The 19,271-nt window shown below is 40.0% G+C and overlaps 1 protein-coding gene across 1 annotated transcript; it reads left to right on the top strand.

Annotated features, from left to right (window-relative positions):
* The first annotated feature begins 6,276 nt into the window (after nucleotides 1-6,276).
* LOC131689442 (probable protein phosphatase CG10417) lies at nucleotides 6,277-18,544 on the top strand. Its single transcript, XM_058974528.1, has 6 exons — nucleotides 6,277-6,966; nucleotides 14,212-15,353; nucleotides 15,457-15,641; nucleotides 15,698-15,879; nucleotides 17,098-17,295; nucleotides 17,365-18,544. Exons 1-6 carry the CDS (start codon nucleotides 6,856-6,858, stop codon nucleotides 17,689-17,691), a joined length of 2,145 nt encoding a protein of 714 aa, XP_058830511.1. The 5' UTR covers nucleotides 6,277-6,855; the 3' UTR covers nucleotides 17,692-18,544.
* The last annotated feature ends 727 nt before the right edge of the window (nucleotides 18,545-19,271 follow it).

Genomic DNA, 19,271 nt, shown 5'->3' with positions numbered 1-19,271 from the left:
ACAAAATAAAAATAATTCATCAACTGGAAGGGCTGGTACAAATCCGAAGATAATACCTCCTGGTTTTGGGAAATTGAGATACAACCAGGAGTTCCCAGCACTCCCCGGGGCACCAAAAATCCCAAGTGCTCCAATTTTACAGTCAGAAACTCAACCTAAAACGGGATTCCTTAAATTTTCTGACATTGTGGACTGGATATTCACAGCTTTCAACATTACCGATCCTATGAAAAGCTTGCTGGTTGCTATTCTACCAACAGTAAGAACATTTTTAAAACAGTTGACTGAACAATGGCCCCTCCTTACAGCGATCGTATCCTTCGATGGCTAACTTATTAGACGGAATCAGGGATCTGATCACTGTTTTACAGTGGAACTGCAGAAGTATTATCCCCAAAATTGATTCATTAAAACACTTGCTAAATTACAATCATTGTGATGCATTTTCCCTATGTGAAACATGGCTAACTTCTAATATAAACCTCAACTTCCACGATTTTAACATTATCCGCTTGGATCGAGAAGACTCATATGGGGGGGTACTTTTAGGGATCAAAAAGTGCTACTCCTTCAATCGAATCAACCTCCCTTCGACGCCAGGCATTGAAGTTGTCGCTTGTCAAACAACAATCAAAGGCAAAGATCTTTGCATTGCTTCTATTTACATTCCTCCTAGGGCCATGATGGGATATCGAAGATTCTCCAACGTGATTGAACACCTTCCCTCGCCCCGCCTGCTTCTTGGAGACTTTAACTCTCACGGTACGGGGTGGGGCTGTCTATACGACGATAATCGATCTTCGACAATTCAAGACCTTTGTGACAACTTCAATATGACAATTCTGAACACAGGGGAAATGACACGAATTCCTAGACCACCTGCGCAAGCAAGTGCACTGGACATATCTTTATGCTCGACATCACTACGGTTAGATTGCAAGTGGAAGGTAATATCTGATCCCCACGGTAGTGACCACTTACCAATTGTAATTGCAATCACCACTGGTTCAAGACCATCGACACCAATCAATGTTCCCTATGACCTCACACGAAACATTGATTGGAAGAGCTACGCTGCTGAGATATCCAAAACTATCGATTCAACACAGATACTTCCCCCGGAGGAAGAATATAAGTTTTTGTCCAACTCGATTCTCGATAGCGCGATTCAAACTCAGACGAAACGAGTACCCGACGTGAACACCCAAAAACGTTCTCCCAACCCGTGGTGGGACAAAGAGTGTTCAGACGTGTACGCGGAGAAAGCTGCCGCGTATAAAACTTTCCGGAACGACGGGTTAGTTGCTAGTTATCGAGTGTACGCGATATTAGAAAAGCGAATGAAAAATTTAATGAAAGCTAAGAAACGCAGTTACTGGCGCCGGTTTGTCGACGGGTTAACAAGAGAAACATCGATGAGCACTCTTTGGGGCACGGCCCGACGTATGCGAAACCGAAACAGTACTAACGAGAGCGTGGAATATTCAAACCGTTGGATATTCGATTTCGCCAAGAAGGTTTGTCCGGATTCCGCCCCGGCACAGAAAATCTACCGCGCCGCGTCGCCTTACAATACCGCGAACGAAACACCGTTTACGATGGTGGAGTTCTCACTTGCTCTCTTATCATGTAACAATAAAGCCCCGGGGCCAGATAGAATTAAATTCAACTTATTGAAGAATCTGCCAGACTCTGCCAAAAGACGCTTGTTGAATTTATTTAATAGGTTTCTTGAGGGTAACATTGTCCCACATGACTGGAGACAGGTGAGGGTCATCGCCATCCAAAAACCAGGAAAACCAGCCTCCGACCACAATTCGTATCGTCCGATCGCAATGCTGTCCTGTATCCGGAAGTTGTTCGAGAAAATGATCCTGTTTCGGCTCGACAATTGGGTCGAAACAAATGGCTTACTGTCAGATACACAATTTGGCTTCCGCAAAGGCAAAGGGACGAACGATTGCCTTGCGTTGCTCTCAACAGAAATTCAAATGGCATATGCTAACAAAGAGCAGATGGCATCAGTATTCTTGGATATTAAGGGGGCTTTCGATTCAGTTTCGATCAACATTCTTTATGAGAAGTTGCACCAGCATGGTCTTTCGCCAATTTTAAATAACTTTTTGCTAAACCTGTTGTCTGAAAAACAAATGCATTTCTCGCATGGCGATTTATCGACATCACGATTTAGCTACATGGGCCTTCCCCAGGGCTCATGTCTAAGCCCTCTCCTCTACAATTTTTACGTGAACGACATTGACGAATGTCTTGTCAATTCCTGCACGCTAAGGCAGCTTGCAGATGACGGTGTGGTCTCTATTACAGGTCCTAAAGCCGTCGACTTGCAAGGACCACTGCAAGATACCTTGGACAATTTGTCTGCATGGGCTCTCCAACTGGGTATCGAGTTCTCCACGGAGAAAACTGAGCTAGTCGTATTTTCTAGAAAGCGTGAACCAGCGCAACTACAGCTTCAATTAATGGATCAAACTATTGCTCAGGCTTCAACATTCAAATATCTCGGGGTATGGTTCGACTCTAAAGGTACCTGGGGATGTCACATTAGGTATCTGAAACAGAAGTGCCAACAAAGGATCAACTTTTTCCGTACAATAACTGGAACATGGTGGGGTGCCCATCCAGGAGACCTAATCAGGTTGTACCAAACAACGATATTATCAGTGTTGGAGTACGGATGTTTCTGCTTTCGCTCCGCTGCGAACATACACTTCATCAAACTGGAGCGAATCCAGTATCGTTGCTTGCGTATTGCCTTGGGTTGCATGCACTCGACCCATACGATGAGTCTCGAAGTGCTGGCGGGCGTTCTTCCGCTGAAAAATCGATTCTGGGACCTCTCATATCGATTGCTCATTCGATGCGATATTCTGAACCCATTGGTGATTGCAAATTGCGAAAGGCTTGTCGAGCTTAATTCTCAGACCCGATTCATGTCCTTGTACTTCGATTACATGGCACAGAACATCAATTCATCTACATATAACGTCAACCGTGCTCATCTCTTAGATACTTCTGATCCAACTGTATTTTTCGATACATCCATGAAGGAAGAGATTTGTGGAATTCCGGATCATATTCGCCCACAAGTGGTCCCAAATATTTTCTATAACAAATACCATCAAGTCGACTGCGCCAAAATGTTCTACACTGACGGATCAATTCTCGACGGATCCACAGGCTTCGGTATCTTCAACGAAAATCTTGCTGCCTCATTCAAACTCAATGATCCTGCTTCAATTTACGTCGCAGAATTAGCTGCCATTCAGTATACTCTCGGGATCATTGACACCCTGCCCTCAGACCATTACTTCATCGTTTCGGATAGTCTCAGCTCCATTGAGGCCATCCGTGCGGCGAAGCCTGGAAAGCACTCACCGTATTTCCTGGGGAAAATACGGGAATATCTGAGTGCTTTATCTGAAAAATCTTACCAGATTACCTTGGTTTGGGTCCCGTCACATTGTTCTATTGCGGGCAATGAGAAGGCGGACTCTTTAGCCAAGGTGGGCGCATTAGAAGGCGACACTTACGAAAGACCAATTTGCTTCAACGAATTTTTCAGTATCTCTCGTCAGAGGACGCTCGATAGTTGGCAAACCTCATGGAGCAATGGGCATCTGGGACGGTGGCTACATTCCATTATCCCGAAGGTATCAACGAATGCTTGGTTTAAGGGGTTGGATGTGAACCGGGACTTTATTCGTACGATGTCAAGGATCATGTCCAACCATTACTCGTTTGACGCGCATCTCCGTCGTATAGGGCTTGCTGAAAATAATCATTGTGTTTGTGAGAACGGCTATCACGACATCGAGCATGTTGTTTGGCTGTGCGCAGAGTACTGTGTTGCCAGGTCCCAACTAATAGATTCCCTTCGGGCCCGAGGTAGATCACCCTATGTGCCAGTCCGGGACGTCCTGGCAAGCCGTGACCACCCCTATATTTTTCTTATCTATATCTTTTTGAAAACCATTGATGTCCAAGTTTAATACATTTTACCCTCTCTCATTCACAGTAGAATCTCACCAACCTATCCCTGTATCTACAATATGGCATTGCTTCACGAGTCTTCGGTGCACACTCTTCTTGATAACCGTCTATCCAGAACATCATGACATACCGCACATGCAGATGATATAGAGTGCCAATAATTATCCGAAATATCGACCCTCCCCTCGCCCCTGCGATTACAGGCTGGAAACTACAACACTACAACAAAGTGTGCATATCCGCCACAATGATCAATCAGCAAACGACGATGTCAATTACACAATATGTATCCCACTTCCTACCTTTGTCCTTTACTTACATAAGAGGGGAGCAAGCCGCCCCTAAATACGGCTTTCCCTTCCCCCACTAACATGTGACATGTAATATAAAAAAAAATGAATTATCGGCCTCGTTAAGCTACAGCATTTGGGCCTAAATAAACGTATTTTAAGATAAAAAAAAAAAAAAAACCAACGCATACTCTTAGTTTAAAAATTATTCTTCATTTGCTTAAAAGGAAAACTTTTACTTTGATTATTATTCTTGATTAATTTAAAAGTTTTACTTTCAACCTAAAAGTTGGCGTTGGTTGTTTTTTGCTAAGAGCGGAACACTCTTACTTTTACCAATATTTTTTTTTCTGTGCACCATCCATTGCATATAGTTTTTCATTTTGGGTGTTGTCCTGATAGGCCAGATCAAAGAGAATAGTGAAAGAGACGCAGAGTGAAAATCAGTCAAAACGGCAACACTCCCTTTACGATGATTTCAACACTAGAATTTGGCAACCGTTTCCAAAGGTAGCACTTTAAATGACTCCTATTATATTTTGAAAACAAACCTTTTGTCGATCGTTGGATTTGTTTATCAAACGATGTGCATTTCGAAACAAAGAGATGAAATAATTCTAAAACTTGTTTTTACTCATACATAGACTCTAGAATGCACCTTACAATCACGATTGCACTAAATTCTGACGAAAATTCAAATTTTTTTTTTTTTTTGATATATTTACAATACTTATCTCCTCCAACTCAGGCATGAGTAATGTTTATTTACATTGCACGATTGGTTTGCTCAATAAGGTATTTTTGGCTTCACACTATTCGTCTCTTTTCCTATTCTCTTTGGGCCAGATGTAAACAACCGCAGTTTTCCTATGTATGGTTGCCAAGTTTACATAAGATTTATTTTAAAAAACAAAAAAATCGTTTTTACGTATTACAACGAAATTTATTTTGAAATAATGTTTTATTATGTATATTGGATTTAAAAAATAAATTTAAAAATTTTATTTTAAAATTTATCGAATATAACGGAAAACTATATATAGCTTAATGACCCAATTACGCGCCCATTTAATTTGCATCAGTGCTAGTGAGAAAAAGAAAAATGACGTTTGTTTTTGTTTCGATCGCACCTGATCTCACTCGAGTGATTCCCATATAGCAACATTTCGGCGAAATGCTAAATCATCTTGAGATAGACAATAGGTTTGTTCCAGTACACAGAAGTCACTCCGGAGTAAACAGGAGCAAAAAATCTTTGCTCCTTTTTACTCCGGTTTGCTACCAGAAGAAGAAAAAAGAGAAGAAGAGAGTACAGGAACGATTTTCTCCGGAGTACTTCCAGTTTCTCCTGGTACTGGAACAGACCTAATATACCTTCGAAAAAAGTATTTGGCATCAGGGTGGCCAGACCTACCGATTTATCGGTAGTCGTAAGAATTTTTGTTTTCCCTACCGATTCATAGACGACCAAGGCAAAACTAGCGATATTTTGTTATACCTACCGACAACTACCGATTTTTATTGATTTTGGACACATCCTACTCAACTTTCCTTTGGGTTGGATTTGGTCTGAGATCTGTGTTTTCAGTGTTTTACAATTCTCGACAAACATATGATTACGGCTTAAAAGCCAACTGTCAATATTCACTTTCAACGAAAATTCCGGACAAACGGTCTCACGCCAGTCACAGATGTTAGTAGTAAACAAAAGAAAAAAGTTTTCTCTAGCATTTAGTACTGTGAACTGTGTTTGGACAGTAACGGTTTGTCTGAAATTTCCCTTTAAAGAAAATTTTGACAGTTGACTTTTAAGCCGTAATCATATGTTTGTCGAGAATTCTATGTCAACGATGTCAACACTACGTTTGTCTACCGATAAGTACCGATAAACTTTTAGTGACCCTACCGATATTAAGGAATTCTATCTGGCCACCCTGTCTGGCATTCATGGCTTATAACAGAGCACGTTCAGTGTTATCAGTACTCGTCACTTTCGTAAAATCAATGTGGTTATAGCCGCGTGAAAACCATTTCTAATGCACTTCGGTTTATTTTAAAAAGTGAATTGTTATCTATACACATATCTATTGTTGCTATAAAATTGGGTTGAGTAAATCAGTTAATGAATTGCATGGATTAATCAAAATTTGACTTATTGTGCTCTAATTTTTGAAAATTGCACCGGCTGCTTGCAAGGGGTCCGTTCTGTGTTACTTCGCGAGAAACCAATAATCTGCATGTGTGAGTAAAAGAAACGATCGACGAGTCACTCCGCGTGTTTGCGGTAGTGTAAAGAGGACGGGCGCTGAAATTGGACGCGAAGCTAGCAGCAGTGTTTTCTGCCATCGCCGCCGTCGTGGAAATTTGCGAAAAAGTAAACCCGCTGAATTTGCTGAATGTACGCCACCGAGAAACGGGATAGTTTTCTCTTTTGAAGTGCATCATCAACCGGAAGTTTCAGGTGTTGGATTGCAGATATTTGTTACTTTATCCAGCATTGGAACTAGGTTGGATCAGGAAATTTGTTATTTCTCAATTATTGCTGTAAGCCAAAATGGGCGCGTATCTTTCGGAACCGCTCACGACAAAGGACTCTAGTGACGAGGCAAATGACGTTCTAGGGACCGGTTCCAGCTCGATGCAAGGCTGGAGAATTAGTCAGGAGGTAAGTGGCCAGAACATATTTAGGTATCTGATCGTTTAGCGTCCCGACATTGCTATGTTCCGGCATCTTGATTGGGATGTTCGAACATAGAATACCAAAAAAATATTGTGAAAAAATGCTCGCATGCCTTGTGATGGTTGTTGAACTGTCATTCGTGGTGCGTTTAGCGGAGCATTGTTGTTTGAGAAGAGACTTGCCATGCGAATATTATATTAGACTAACCATCTCATACGGGCAAATGGCTATTTGGTTGAAGCCCTCAACAAACAATTACACAGGTAAACAATCGATTGCTACGATAAATCTTCGTGCAAGAGAATGTTTATAATTCTTATAACACTATATAATAGATATCTTCGATGTCGAAGAAAATAGTGTTCGTAAATTACAAGCTAGCTATGAACGGGCGACCGGCTTATGTTGCAAAAGTGAACAAACTGGATGGGCGCGTAACTCAACGCACGGCCGGTGGCGCATGGCTGAAAAATCGCAATGTGGATTTAAGAAAAGATTCGCAATACAACACATATTGTACATATTGTGGATGAATGAAGAGCAGTGAGTCTAATTATATACAGTATCCCGATCAGAAACACAATAGAAACATTTCAAAACTATATCTCGCACTGTTACTTGTTATAATTTTCTGTTACTTTAACGACCACAATTTATAGCACGATTTACTACAAAAATTGCATTCTCTTATAATGTTATTTCATTCTGATCGGGAAATTTGGATTTAACATCAGATGTTGCTTCAAGTTGTTCTCAACCACTATTCGACAGTTTTCACGCCGCCACCCGCATTACGGCTTGGTAAGGGCAAACTGGTGTCCAAGGTTGTCGACTAAGTTTGTCTTACGTATTCTTGATGCACATCATTAGCGCATTAGAATCGGTAGACAACATTTGTTGATCATAAGATTAGGACATATGTACAATATCTTTTTCGCTTTAGATTCTTGGTATTCGCGCAAGTAGGGCCCTTTGAGCGTTTCGTTTGCCAGTTCCGAAGGAAAAGGCGGATCCGATGACAATGATTTCGATTCTATGAAACGATCGACTGACGGTATCGAAATGCTGGAAACAGCGGTAAGCTGCAGTTGCCTGAGTTTTAAAAAGGTGAAGGAGATACTACTACTGAAATGAAATTATTAAGTAGCATCAAGTAGGCTGTTGCGATAAGGCACTTGGCCTACATACTTCATTCACGCAATCCAAAAAAAACTATGGAAGCACTCAGTAATTGGACTACGTTCGAAAGCGAGATAGAGCAAACTGCCTCATTTTCATCCCAAAAACCGCTACGTTGAAAAACATTTTGATCACAGTGTTTCGACAAAAAAAATTGTGTCCATTACAGTACGAAAAAGAACGCACCTTCGGTAGGAATCGACGCGGCAGTGTTGCTACAATTAAATCTGTACCAGAAGTTGGAAAATCTTTTCAATCTAAACTTTTATATAGAAAAATCTGTACTGGATTCTGTACCAAAACAATAACAAGGTTATTTGAAGAAAATATCATTCGATGTACACATTTTCAATTCGGATTGACGAGCTGGAACTGACATTAAGATGTGGAATGTGAGAAACCTGCTTGTAGCGAATCAAAGGAATGCTGTCTGAATGAAGACCGAGCAGATTTGCGCGGAATGTTTGCTTTTACTATGGCAAGCATCATTTGATTTGCTGCAAACGGATTCCTCATAATCTCCCATCCTAATGTCGACAGCTCCAGCTCAGTTTCTCGCCGTAATTTTGTTTGTACCAAAAAGACTTAAAAAATCTGTACCTTTCTATATAAATCTGTACTTGTGGCATCACTGGGCGGAACCCCTTCAATGTGTGAAGTCAACATAAATGCAACCGAATTCAACTTCCGCCACACAACTAGCGAAGAAATTTGTCGGAAATTCTGTGACATTCATGCGAACGCTACTGGTTAGGACAAGATCCCCATTTTATTTATTAAACCACTGTCTGGTCATCCTGCTACCACTTTCACCCCTGTTCAATTAAATAATCTAAACTAAATCCTTCCCTCTAAACTGGAAGAACACGAGTATCACCCCTAAACCAAAACAGTCTAATCTCACTTGACCCAAATTTTTCCAACCAATCAGTGTTCTACCGTCCATTTCAAAAGTACTCGAAAAATACTGCTTTCTCCAGCTCCCTGTCAAGGACGAGGTCTCTGTACAGCCAGCATCACTGCCATGAAAGGCAAAACATTGATTTTGAACCGAATGATTAGAAGTTGTATTTAGTTACAAAGTGTCGATTTTCTAAATGAAATGATATTAAATCATCCCACAAGATGCAAAACGTCATGTGGAATGCTTGAATATCGAGCATAGTGCCGAACATAATTCTTTGTTTGGAGCTTTATATCTATAACGCCCCATACATGTAGGTCGCTGTCAAACTCCATATGATGGTATAGGGTTGCCAGAGGGCTGGCTTTCTCGAATCACAAGACATCTAGATGATCAATCGATCGTTGCTAGCAAGGGACCGATCTGAATACAGGAAAAGACAGTACAATAGCCGATCTTACTAAGGTAGTACATGATGTGTACACAAATCTTGACCAACAACTTCTGTACTGTCATGGTTCTTGTGGAATTCTCCCTCGCCTTCAACTGCGTAAAACACCTAACTCTGAGTGCCAAGTTTCGGAACGAGTTCCTCTTCTTTCAGACGACATGCGACCTGGTATGATCATTCCTGGATTGTAGAAAGCTGTCAGTTCGCCTAGGAAATGCATGATGTCCCCGATGGTCAAGGATCGTGCCTCAATGCACTACTATTCAGTTGGTACATAAATTGTCTACTCTCGACTCTGAAATGCAACTACCACATGTATGCTGACGATCTACAAATCTATATTTCCGACCCAGCTTCCGATGTAGATATACTTGTACATGCTCTTTGGAGATTTGCCTAGTATTTTAAAAGTTTTCATTAATAGTCGATTGATCCGCTTCAGATATAGAAGACGAAAAAGAAGGCCATAACTAGGACAAAATTGGGTTCAATGCGAAATATTATTTAGTTGTGACGACTCAAACGCGACGGCAGGAGAAGTTGAAAAAAGATTGGACAGATTGGAGGACCCGACATTACGCTCAAGGGAAGCGGTCATAGGTGTAATCATAAAGCACTACACACACTGAGAAGTGCAACGATTAGAATGTAGATGTGCAGTTGAGGCAGCCCGATTGTACACTGAGAAAAAACAATAACCTATAGTGCATATTAACGTTAACACGAAAGTCCCCAATCCATATTTTATAATACAAATATTAAAATCGCGTTTAAACCGAACATATGTGAATATGAATACGCTGTATCGAAAGAACGACACGAGCAAAACATTTCATTCATCGCGGCGGGCATGAATTAAATTTCGATTCTCTTGCAAGCTCACGCGGGGATGTCAATTTTAAGCTCTAATTCCTTGTTCAATATTAACAATATAATATAATATGGAATAAGACCCAGTTGAGTTCAGCCGGAATGCGGGCTGGTTCTGTAGGTGAATGGAGATATTGAGTCTAGTTTTGTAGCAGCCCGGGGACAACTTGACAGATAGTGCTTGTTTCATATATGTACCACTAATTTGATGGTGGCGCTAGTATGCCTTCTCCGTACGAGTACCACGAACAACGAAACGAAATAGTTTCAAGAGAAAAGCGTGTTTCGTTACGTGTGTTATGAACGCCGTCAATGCAGCAAGAACAACATTTAGAAAAAGCGTATTCCAAAATGTGGATATAGAAAACAATTATTAGAGAATAATTTTTTCCCTAACTGGAAACTGTCAGCAAGGTACATAAATCTTATTAATAATTTAACTGTTTTGTTTGTTTTATTGTTGTGTGAAGTGTGTAATCGGTAAATCATTTGTGCTTTTTGCCCGAAAATATGAATGAAAATCATTTTGGCCAATGAAAGTAAATCACCAAGCCTAAAATTCGTGAACATATGACATCTTGTTTCAAATTAATTAAGAACGTCAAGAATTCTAGAATTTTGATTGGGAATATAAACGAAATATGTAGGATTTTCTACACAGTTAGCAAAATTGGTTTTGGATAGAATTTGTGCGCTTTTACCAGAATTCTGGCAGCAAACCGGTAGTGCCCGGTTTTAGAATGCTGCCAGGAATAGGGGCCATGCATAAATAACGTAGCATTTTGGGGGGGGGGGGTAGGGAGGGTATTCCAAATTTGTGACGAAGTGTGACGAGGGGGAGGGTAGGGTCAGAAGTTGTGCGACGTAGCATTAGGTTTAAAACCCATTGTTTAGAGGAAACAATTTAATGATCCACCATTATTCCCAAGAGAAATAAATTTAAATTCAAACAAGTTACTTTTGATGCGGTTTTTCATGAGGTAAAATTTACGGTTCGCGGAATTACAAGTTCGCAAAAATACGAAAAGATTTTTTATGCGGATTTAACTTGCTACATTAGTTAGTTAATGTTGCTAACTATTAGGCTTAGTTTGGAAGCTGAATTAAATTTTCACTTCGGATTCAACCAAACAAAATTTAGTAATTTAGATGAACGTATGCTTCTTAGAATCATTGGCAGCCGCAGGATTGTGAACTGAGAGAACTTCTCTTTATGCTACCCTTGACATATAAAATTCCAAACAAAACAATCAACACTATATTTGTGATGAAATGGGCTGATTTTGCACGAAATTTGCTGTTATAATGAAAATGTTGATAAAAGTCGTCAAACATTTTGAAAGGACATGTATTTAAAATAATTGAAAACCATGTAATTTTTTTTCATCACCCGGGCGCTTTGCATGGGACGAGGGGGAGGTTAGAATTTTGTGACCAAATGCAACGAGGGGGGAGGGAGGGGTCAAAAATCGCCGAAAAAAGCTACGTCATTTGTGTACGGCCCCATATACAATTATGTTCGACTCTTACCAGAGTTTTATTCGACTTTTGCAATAATTCTGTCCAAAAGATTTTGCGATTGTTTTGGTACGGATTCCTTCAGAATTCATTTCGCATATTACTCAGCTCCAGCCCGACAGAAAACTAATTGAACGACGTCTACCGAAGGATTTCTTGTTGTTTCGATCTCGAAGATTTTCGGAAATTTCAATATAAGTGGAAGTGGCTCGATTTTGAAAGCCATCTTCTTGTATTTCTGAAAATCGATTTATTTTGCTTGGATTTTTAGATCCAAAATGGAATCTATGTTTCTGTTAAGGTAAGGACAGTGTTTAATTTGAACAGCGAAATAAATTTGGTGATAGAAATGCTTAAATTGTTCATTTTTTACAGCTATAGAAAATAATAGATGGGATGCGCCTTTTTTAAATTTTGTTCCATTCGAGCCGCCATGACATCACCAAATCACCACAAAATTTACTTATGAGTTCAATATATGGGAGCTGTCAAGTTGTCCCCGGGCTGTTTTGTAGGTACGCAAATTAGGCTTGATGGAACTATCCAAGTCAGTTTTGGATCACATACATTTGGAGCAACATCTGATAATGCTTCAAGCTGTTCTCAACCCCCCATTCGGCAGTTTTCACGGCGCCACCCACGTTACGGTCAGGTAAGGCCAAACTGGTGTCGAAGGGGGTCAATTCAGGTTGTATGACGTATTCTTGATGGGCACATCGTTAGCGTTTCTGCATTAAAATCGGTAGACAGCCTGTATTGATTATAAGATTAGAGAATATGTATAAAGTTATATATTTCGCTTCACACAGTTGGCATGGTCCATTCTCATCGGTCAGAACATCTTCATGGCTGGTTGGTAAACGTGTGCCTTTACTTACAAGTGGATATATCAATTCGCTTAGGTGGGGGACATGTGGATCGTGCTAGTTGTTGACTCTTGAGTATGGGTTAGTTCAGGACTGACACCTAAGAGATAGCTAATTCAGTATTAATTCGTCAAAAGGGCGAAAGTGTTTTTTGTAAACAAACTTGTTTCGCTCACTAGTCTGCTGCAGAGTGGAGTTGGAAAATATGCGTTAATGAAAATTTTTACCCTTCGTAGAAGTAATTTCAATTGTTTTCTGCTTTGAAATTATAGTAAATTAAGAGAAACCATCAAAATAAAAAAAAATTACAAATCTTATTCGCCCTTTTGCAAATTTAATATGGAATTATTCAGGACTTATTTTTATGGTTGTTTAACTCGACCGACTCTTAGAAATGATAGGCAACCCTTTCAGGTCGGTGTGGTCTGTTCGAGTCGAACCAGATGGACCTCCGGCTCGAGCAAAACTTTATGGGGAATCGTGGATAAATATTTATTATCCTTAATGGCAGAGATTCTTTTCGTGAAACCCTAAAATCGCTTCACTCTTCTACCTTCTCAGCATAATGGCAATAGTAAAAAAAGGATTTGCCTGATCCATATCGTAATGAATACTTGATGGTCTAGAACAGGGATAATCGTATTCTGTTATAAGATGAAGGTTAAACAGTAGTTCTAGGAAAAGATATTCGCGAGTAAGGACTAATACTGCTAGTATGTTTACCGTATCCATTAAAACTGGATTGATTCACTTCTGACCTAGGAGACAAACAGGAGATTAGCAGGAGACAGAAGCGGACACAATGCAAAATTTTCTAATATGACGTAGACTCCAAGGCGTTGGTAGAATGATTTCCCATAGAATTGAACAGGCTAGATGACACGACATTACACGCTCTCTGCAACAAACTTATGCCAAACACTAGATATGAATGTGTGAATGTAAGTTCGTATGTATGCCTGTATGCATGGATGTGTATAAGAGCAATGTATCCCTGAGCAACATGGAAGGACAGCCTATGAGCCGCCAAAACGCTCATGGGAAACCGGGTGCGCTGTCATAGGTGTGACCATAAAGCACTTCACACAATGACAAACGAACGGTGAGACGGTAGGTGAACAGTTAATGCACATAGGTTACAGAAATTGGTTGTTAAGACAGCCCGATTGCTCACAGATAAATAACAAATAACAATAACAAAAATATCTAAACCGCGTTTAAATGAAGTGTTTTGGATTCTACCTGTACTGCCGCTAGAAGCATAATTGTCCCATGTGTATGTATGTATGACAGTTATGCTTCTAGCAGCAGTGTAGCGCGTAAAAACAGTAGTTTTTAACTCGACGCATAACCAAATCCGATAATATTCAGCGTCTTTTTAGTACTGTTAATACTAGCTTATATCGCTGAATTTATGAAAATCATTATTTTCTATTTCGCAGGACGCTCATAACTGTATACTGAACTTCGATGAGAATACATCATTTTTCGCTGTGTACGATGGGCATGGTGGTTCGGAAGTTGCACAATACTGCAGCATGCACCTACCAACCTTTCTGAAAACGCTGAGCTCGTACAAATCAAAGAACTTTGAGCAAGCTCTCAAGGATGCTTTTATTGGGTTTGATGCAACTTTGTTGGAAGACAAAATAATTGAGGAACTAAAGAAGTTGTCGGACAAAACCAACGGGGAGGAAGCAGTCGATGACGATGAGGATGAAGAGGAAGACGATAATGTTGACGATCTGTGCAAGGAGGCTTGTATGCCACTTAACGAGGTTCTACAGATGTATAAAAAGGATAAAAAAAATCCAGCACTCAACAAAATCAAGGAGGGCAACTGTTCTAAGCCGTTGTCACCATTTCTAAAGGGTAAGCGAAAAGGATTACTTTCTGAGGAAGCCAGTGACGAGGCGGGACCTAGCTCTAGTAATGCCGATGCCTCCCCATCTGGATCATCCTCTGCAGAAGCCGATGTGAGCAGCGACAAGAAAACTGGCATTCCAGATGCAGCTGATTCCACTGTTAGTAGCTCAAGCAATAAAACCGATGAGACTTTGCAGAAACCAGAATCATCATCTACATCTGATGCAACGGTAGCAGAGCAAGATGATGAGATCAGTGATACTGATGGTATTGTGCCTGTCAAAATAACTAAAGAGGAATGCGCTCCTGATAGTTCATCTTCGTCGAAACCAGACGAAGAGGCCAAGCCGAACGTTGAACAAGTGAAATCTTCAACACCTACCGTCAACGGCGATCCTGCCGAGTCAGGAAATAAATCTACAGTTTCATCGTCTTCAGCTGCAAATCAGGAAAACGGAGTCGTTTCAAGCAATACAAGCGCCGGCAGCAGTGGTAATTCCGATATTGCAGGTTCATCAGCTGCAAGCAAGAGTGGAGCAAAGGTAGTTAGCTCTTCACCAGGATCATCAACATCGTCTCCCGCCGTCGCCAGTAATGGCCCAAACGCGGTGGATGATGACTCCGAAGAAGATGATACTGATACAGATGAAGAATTTCCCCCAGTAGCCGACGCCAACGAGACTTCGAGCACTGAAGATGGCGAAGAAGATCCCTATTGGTAAGCGTTTTATTTGTACATAGTGTGACATGCTGTTAATAAAAGCATGACATTTAACTTTTATGCTTTAACATAATTAATAAATGGATGGCTTTGTTTTTAGTGAGGAAGCAAGCGAAGAGGATGAGGAAGATGATGATCTCGAGTATAATGAAGATGAAGAGGAGTACATGAACGAAGCGGATGAAGCCTTCATGAACAATATCACCGACGAACCGGGCAAGGATAGCGGTTGCACTGCTGTTGTCGCACTTCTTCACGATAAAGAATTGTTTGTGGCTAATGCCGGTAAGTTGGGCAGTTCTTTCGTGCTAAGTGTTTCAGGATTAATATTCTCATTGCAGGTGATTCAAGATGTGTTGTTTGTCGCGATGGGAAAGCTCTGGAAATGAGCTTTGATCATAAACCGGAAGATCAAATTGAGTTTGATCGGATACAGAAAGCTGGCGGTCGAGTAACGTTGGACGGTCGCGTTAATGGTGGACTGAATTTATCTCGCGCAATCGGTGATCATGGTTACAAGATGGTATGTATAGGAAGGGGTTTCTGTGATATTTTTTTGTTGGCTGAACAAATCTAGGTCAATTTGCGCTGTTGGTTTGAATACTTCTAAATCCGACTGTTTGTCTATTAGATTGCAATCAGGGCAAACGGTCGACATTTCTCCAAATGTTGGCATCTCGAGCAGTCTGACAAAAAATTGAAAACTTAACTTGATGTTCGGCAAATGATTACTCAGGTTGTTGTCTTTTTGGTCGGTTAAAAGATTAAAATGGAGAGCAGCAAAATCGTCCTATGACATCAAACAGAAAACTAATTCTGCTATCAGTGAGAGTAAATTGAAAGCTCTTTGAGATGTTGATTTTTTTTGATAAAAAAATATGTATTCACTTTGATGTTTCGCCAAAGAAATATAAACAGAAAATTCTTCTAAGAATCAAGGATTGCAAAATGAAATCAAAATTTGGTGTCATATTTAAAAAATCTAAAACTAATAGCAAAATAAAATTTCAATTTGATGATATCAAAATATGATTTCTGCTTGTTGTACTTTTTATGTTCGACTTTACTCGGGATACCTCTACAGAAACACCCTAGACATACGTTACGTGATACGTTTTACTACTGGTTTAATTAACTTAATAATTCCAAACAAAATTGGAACTCCATAAAACGAATAGTGTATAATACAATATTGTGTCTTTCTATTTTTGCAAGATTTTTTGCCGGATTTGTGAAACGATGTGATGTTAAAATATAAAATATCCAGTGTAGGATACGAGCCAGTATAAATAAAATATTAAATCAAGATTGAACTTTTAGCGTAATAAATAATTGTATTCGCTATTCGTACAAATCTCCTCAACCTCTATCCTGTTTTTGTCTTGATGCAATAAAATCAAATGGAAGAACGATTTTAGGTAAGCAGGCCTTGGTTGTTGTGACAGACAACCTAGTTTTTGGTAGAAAAATGGATGCGAGCAGATGCAAAAACTCCAGTCACGGCATGCAGTATATCAAATACGGGATTAATTACATGATTGTCGCGTAACAAGCCGTGCGAAAAATGACATTGGCATATTCACAACATTCAGAGAAATACGGTATCATACGCTGCGCGAAATTAAAGCAGGTCACGCAGATGGATTAAAATAAGCTTTACTCCTTTACTTGCTGTACTATGGTTGTGTAACTTCCATCTGTAATCATTTGAGAAATTAATATCCACCTTTCTCACCCACAGAATAAGAAGCTGCCGCCAGAGGAGCAGATGATCTCTGCCTTGCCAGATATCAAACAAATTACCATTGGACCAACAGACGACTTCATGGTATTGGCCTGCGACGGGATTTGGAACTTTATGACAAGCGATGATGTCGTTGAATTCGTACAAGAACGAATCCGGGACCCTACGAAGAAATTGTCTGAAATCTGCGAAGAAGTGAGATGTAATATCATTTGTTTCTTATTCATTTCAACACAGCGTGTTTCCACTTTTCTCTTGCATTAGATGTTTGATTACTGCTTAGCACCGCATACGAAGGGTGATGGGACCGGCTGCGACAATATGACAGCGATCATCGTTCAATTCAAGCCAAACTTTACTGGTTCGGCTTCGAGGAAACGAGCTGCTTCGACAGAATCAGAGATCACTGAAGATTGTAAGAAAGCAAAAACAGAAGCGGGAGCCAGTTCAACAACCGGCGGAAAGGGAAGCAGCTGTAAGACAACAACCACAAGCAGTTTCGACGAAAAGGAAGCAGCCGCTGCGGTAGCTTCTATCGAATCTAGCTCACCAATGGACAGCAGCGATAATACAGCTTCGTCATCGACGTGAATCCGTAACTCGTACATACACACTGACAATTTCATCTCTTCGTTTTTTCACAATCCCAGTTAGTTGATCCGTTTCCATAACCTTTTCTCCATTTATTTTGAATTGAAACATAGTTCGTACGTTCTGTTTCTACTCATTCATTTAGGAATGAGCTATCTCATTGTGTCATCACATTGCCCATTAATTCTTCTTTCAAGAAAAGTTTGTCAATTCTAAATTGTTCACTGTTAAACATACCCATGTGTAGTAACGTGTAAGATTAATATTGGAATATAGAATATGAGTAATTGTAGTAAGATACATTCACACACACTTAACGAACACTATTATTGCTTATGTTCAGTATTTGGAAAAGTAGGTACCAAAATTTTCAAAAACTATGTAGGTATTGCAGATTCTATTTTATTTTAATCATACAACTACCAACTGAAAAAATCACGTGAATAGCACGCGTATTGGTTGGTTAGCAATTTTTAAGTAATTGTATTAATGCTGGCGATCAAATAATCTGAACTCTATTTGTTTGTGAAGTCAAAAGGACAAAATTTTACAACATTGAATAAGCAGTGTAGAGCCGATAACATAAAAATAAACAGCACGCATCTGTAGTAAATATTACGTGTAGACCAACGGCTCGAGTAAATTTTCCCAGCTCTTGTAAATATTACTTGAACGGTTCTTGGTTACACTGGGATGCAAAAATTGTGTCGTAGCATGTCGTCGAAAAGTTGGAACTAATTTAACAACAAACCGTAATGGTAGACAGGAATTCAAAGTATGTTCTGCCCCTGCTATAAGCGCTTCATTAAAATTGTAGTGTATTTGAAAAAGGGCAATAAAGTGTTCTAATCTAGGTGTTCTAGGGTCAGTTCTAATATTATATCACATCACCTGTAGTCACAAGGCATGACAATCAAATCGTTCACGGGGAGATCGTTTCGACGGCTTTAGAACCGCATTACAGGATATAAAACATGCAATGATGTACTCCTAAGATGGTCCTCTACTCCAGATTCGAAATTGATTTGAATTTTAGGAATAAATTGCAAAGTATCTACTGAATAGATGTTGACTTTTTATTTTTCAGTTTGAAGGTACATGTTTTGACTTTAGAATTTAAGCCGCTGCGGATCCGCTGGGCGAGGTGGCCGCCGACCCGCCGTATGAAGCGGCGGCCCTTCGCAAGCAAACCTGTGATCCACTCGTTTGTCCGGATTACTCAAACATAGGTGCTATAAATTAGTTTAAGTCCGACGGAGCGACAGCGATGTTGGACAGCACGCGACCTGAAGCGATGTGGCGTAGCCACATTAGTCGTAAACATTTTTTATTAATTGGTAAAGAGGAATAATCAAATTATTTTGGCTCAAGTTCAATTTTAGTACTATTTGTAAACAAACTCATTTAAAGTCATTTAATTATTTAGGTAGTTCCCGTTATGCTCAAACAGTTGAGCTACATGCCAGCTGCTTACAACTGCATAACTTTTTTTTCCGTCGAACGATGAACGTTATTGTCAAGATACAATCAAAATACATATAATCATTCGTAACCCAACTTTGTACCGGGAAACAAGTGCT

The sequence above is a fragment of the Topomyia yanbarensis genome, chromosome 3 (assembly GCF_030247195.1).
Source record: "Topomyia yanbarensis strain Yona2022 chromosome 3, ASM3024719v1, whole genome shotgun sequence".
In the NCBI taxonomy this organism is placed as follows: domain Eukaryota; kingdom Metazoa; phylum Arthropoda; class Insecta; order Diptera; family Culicidae; genus Topomyia; species Topomyia yanbarensis.
This window is presented reverse-complemented; position numbering and strand designations above follow the sequence as displayed.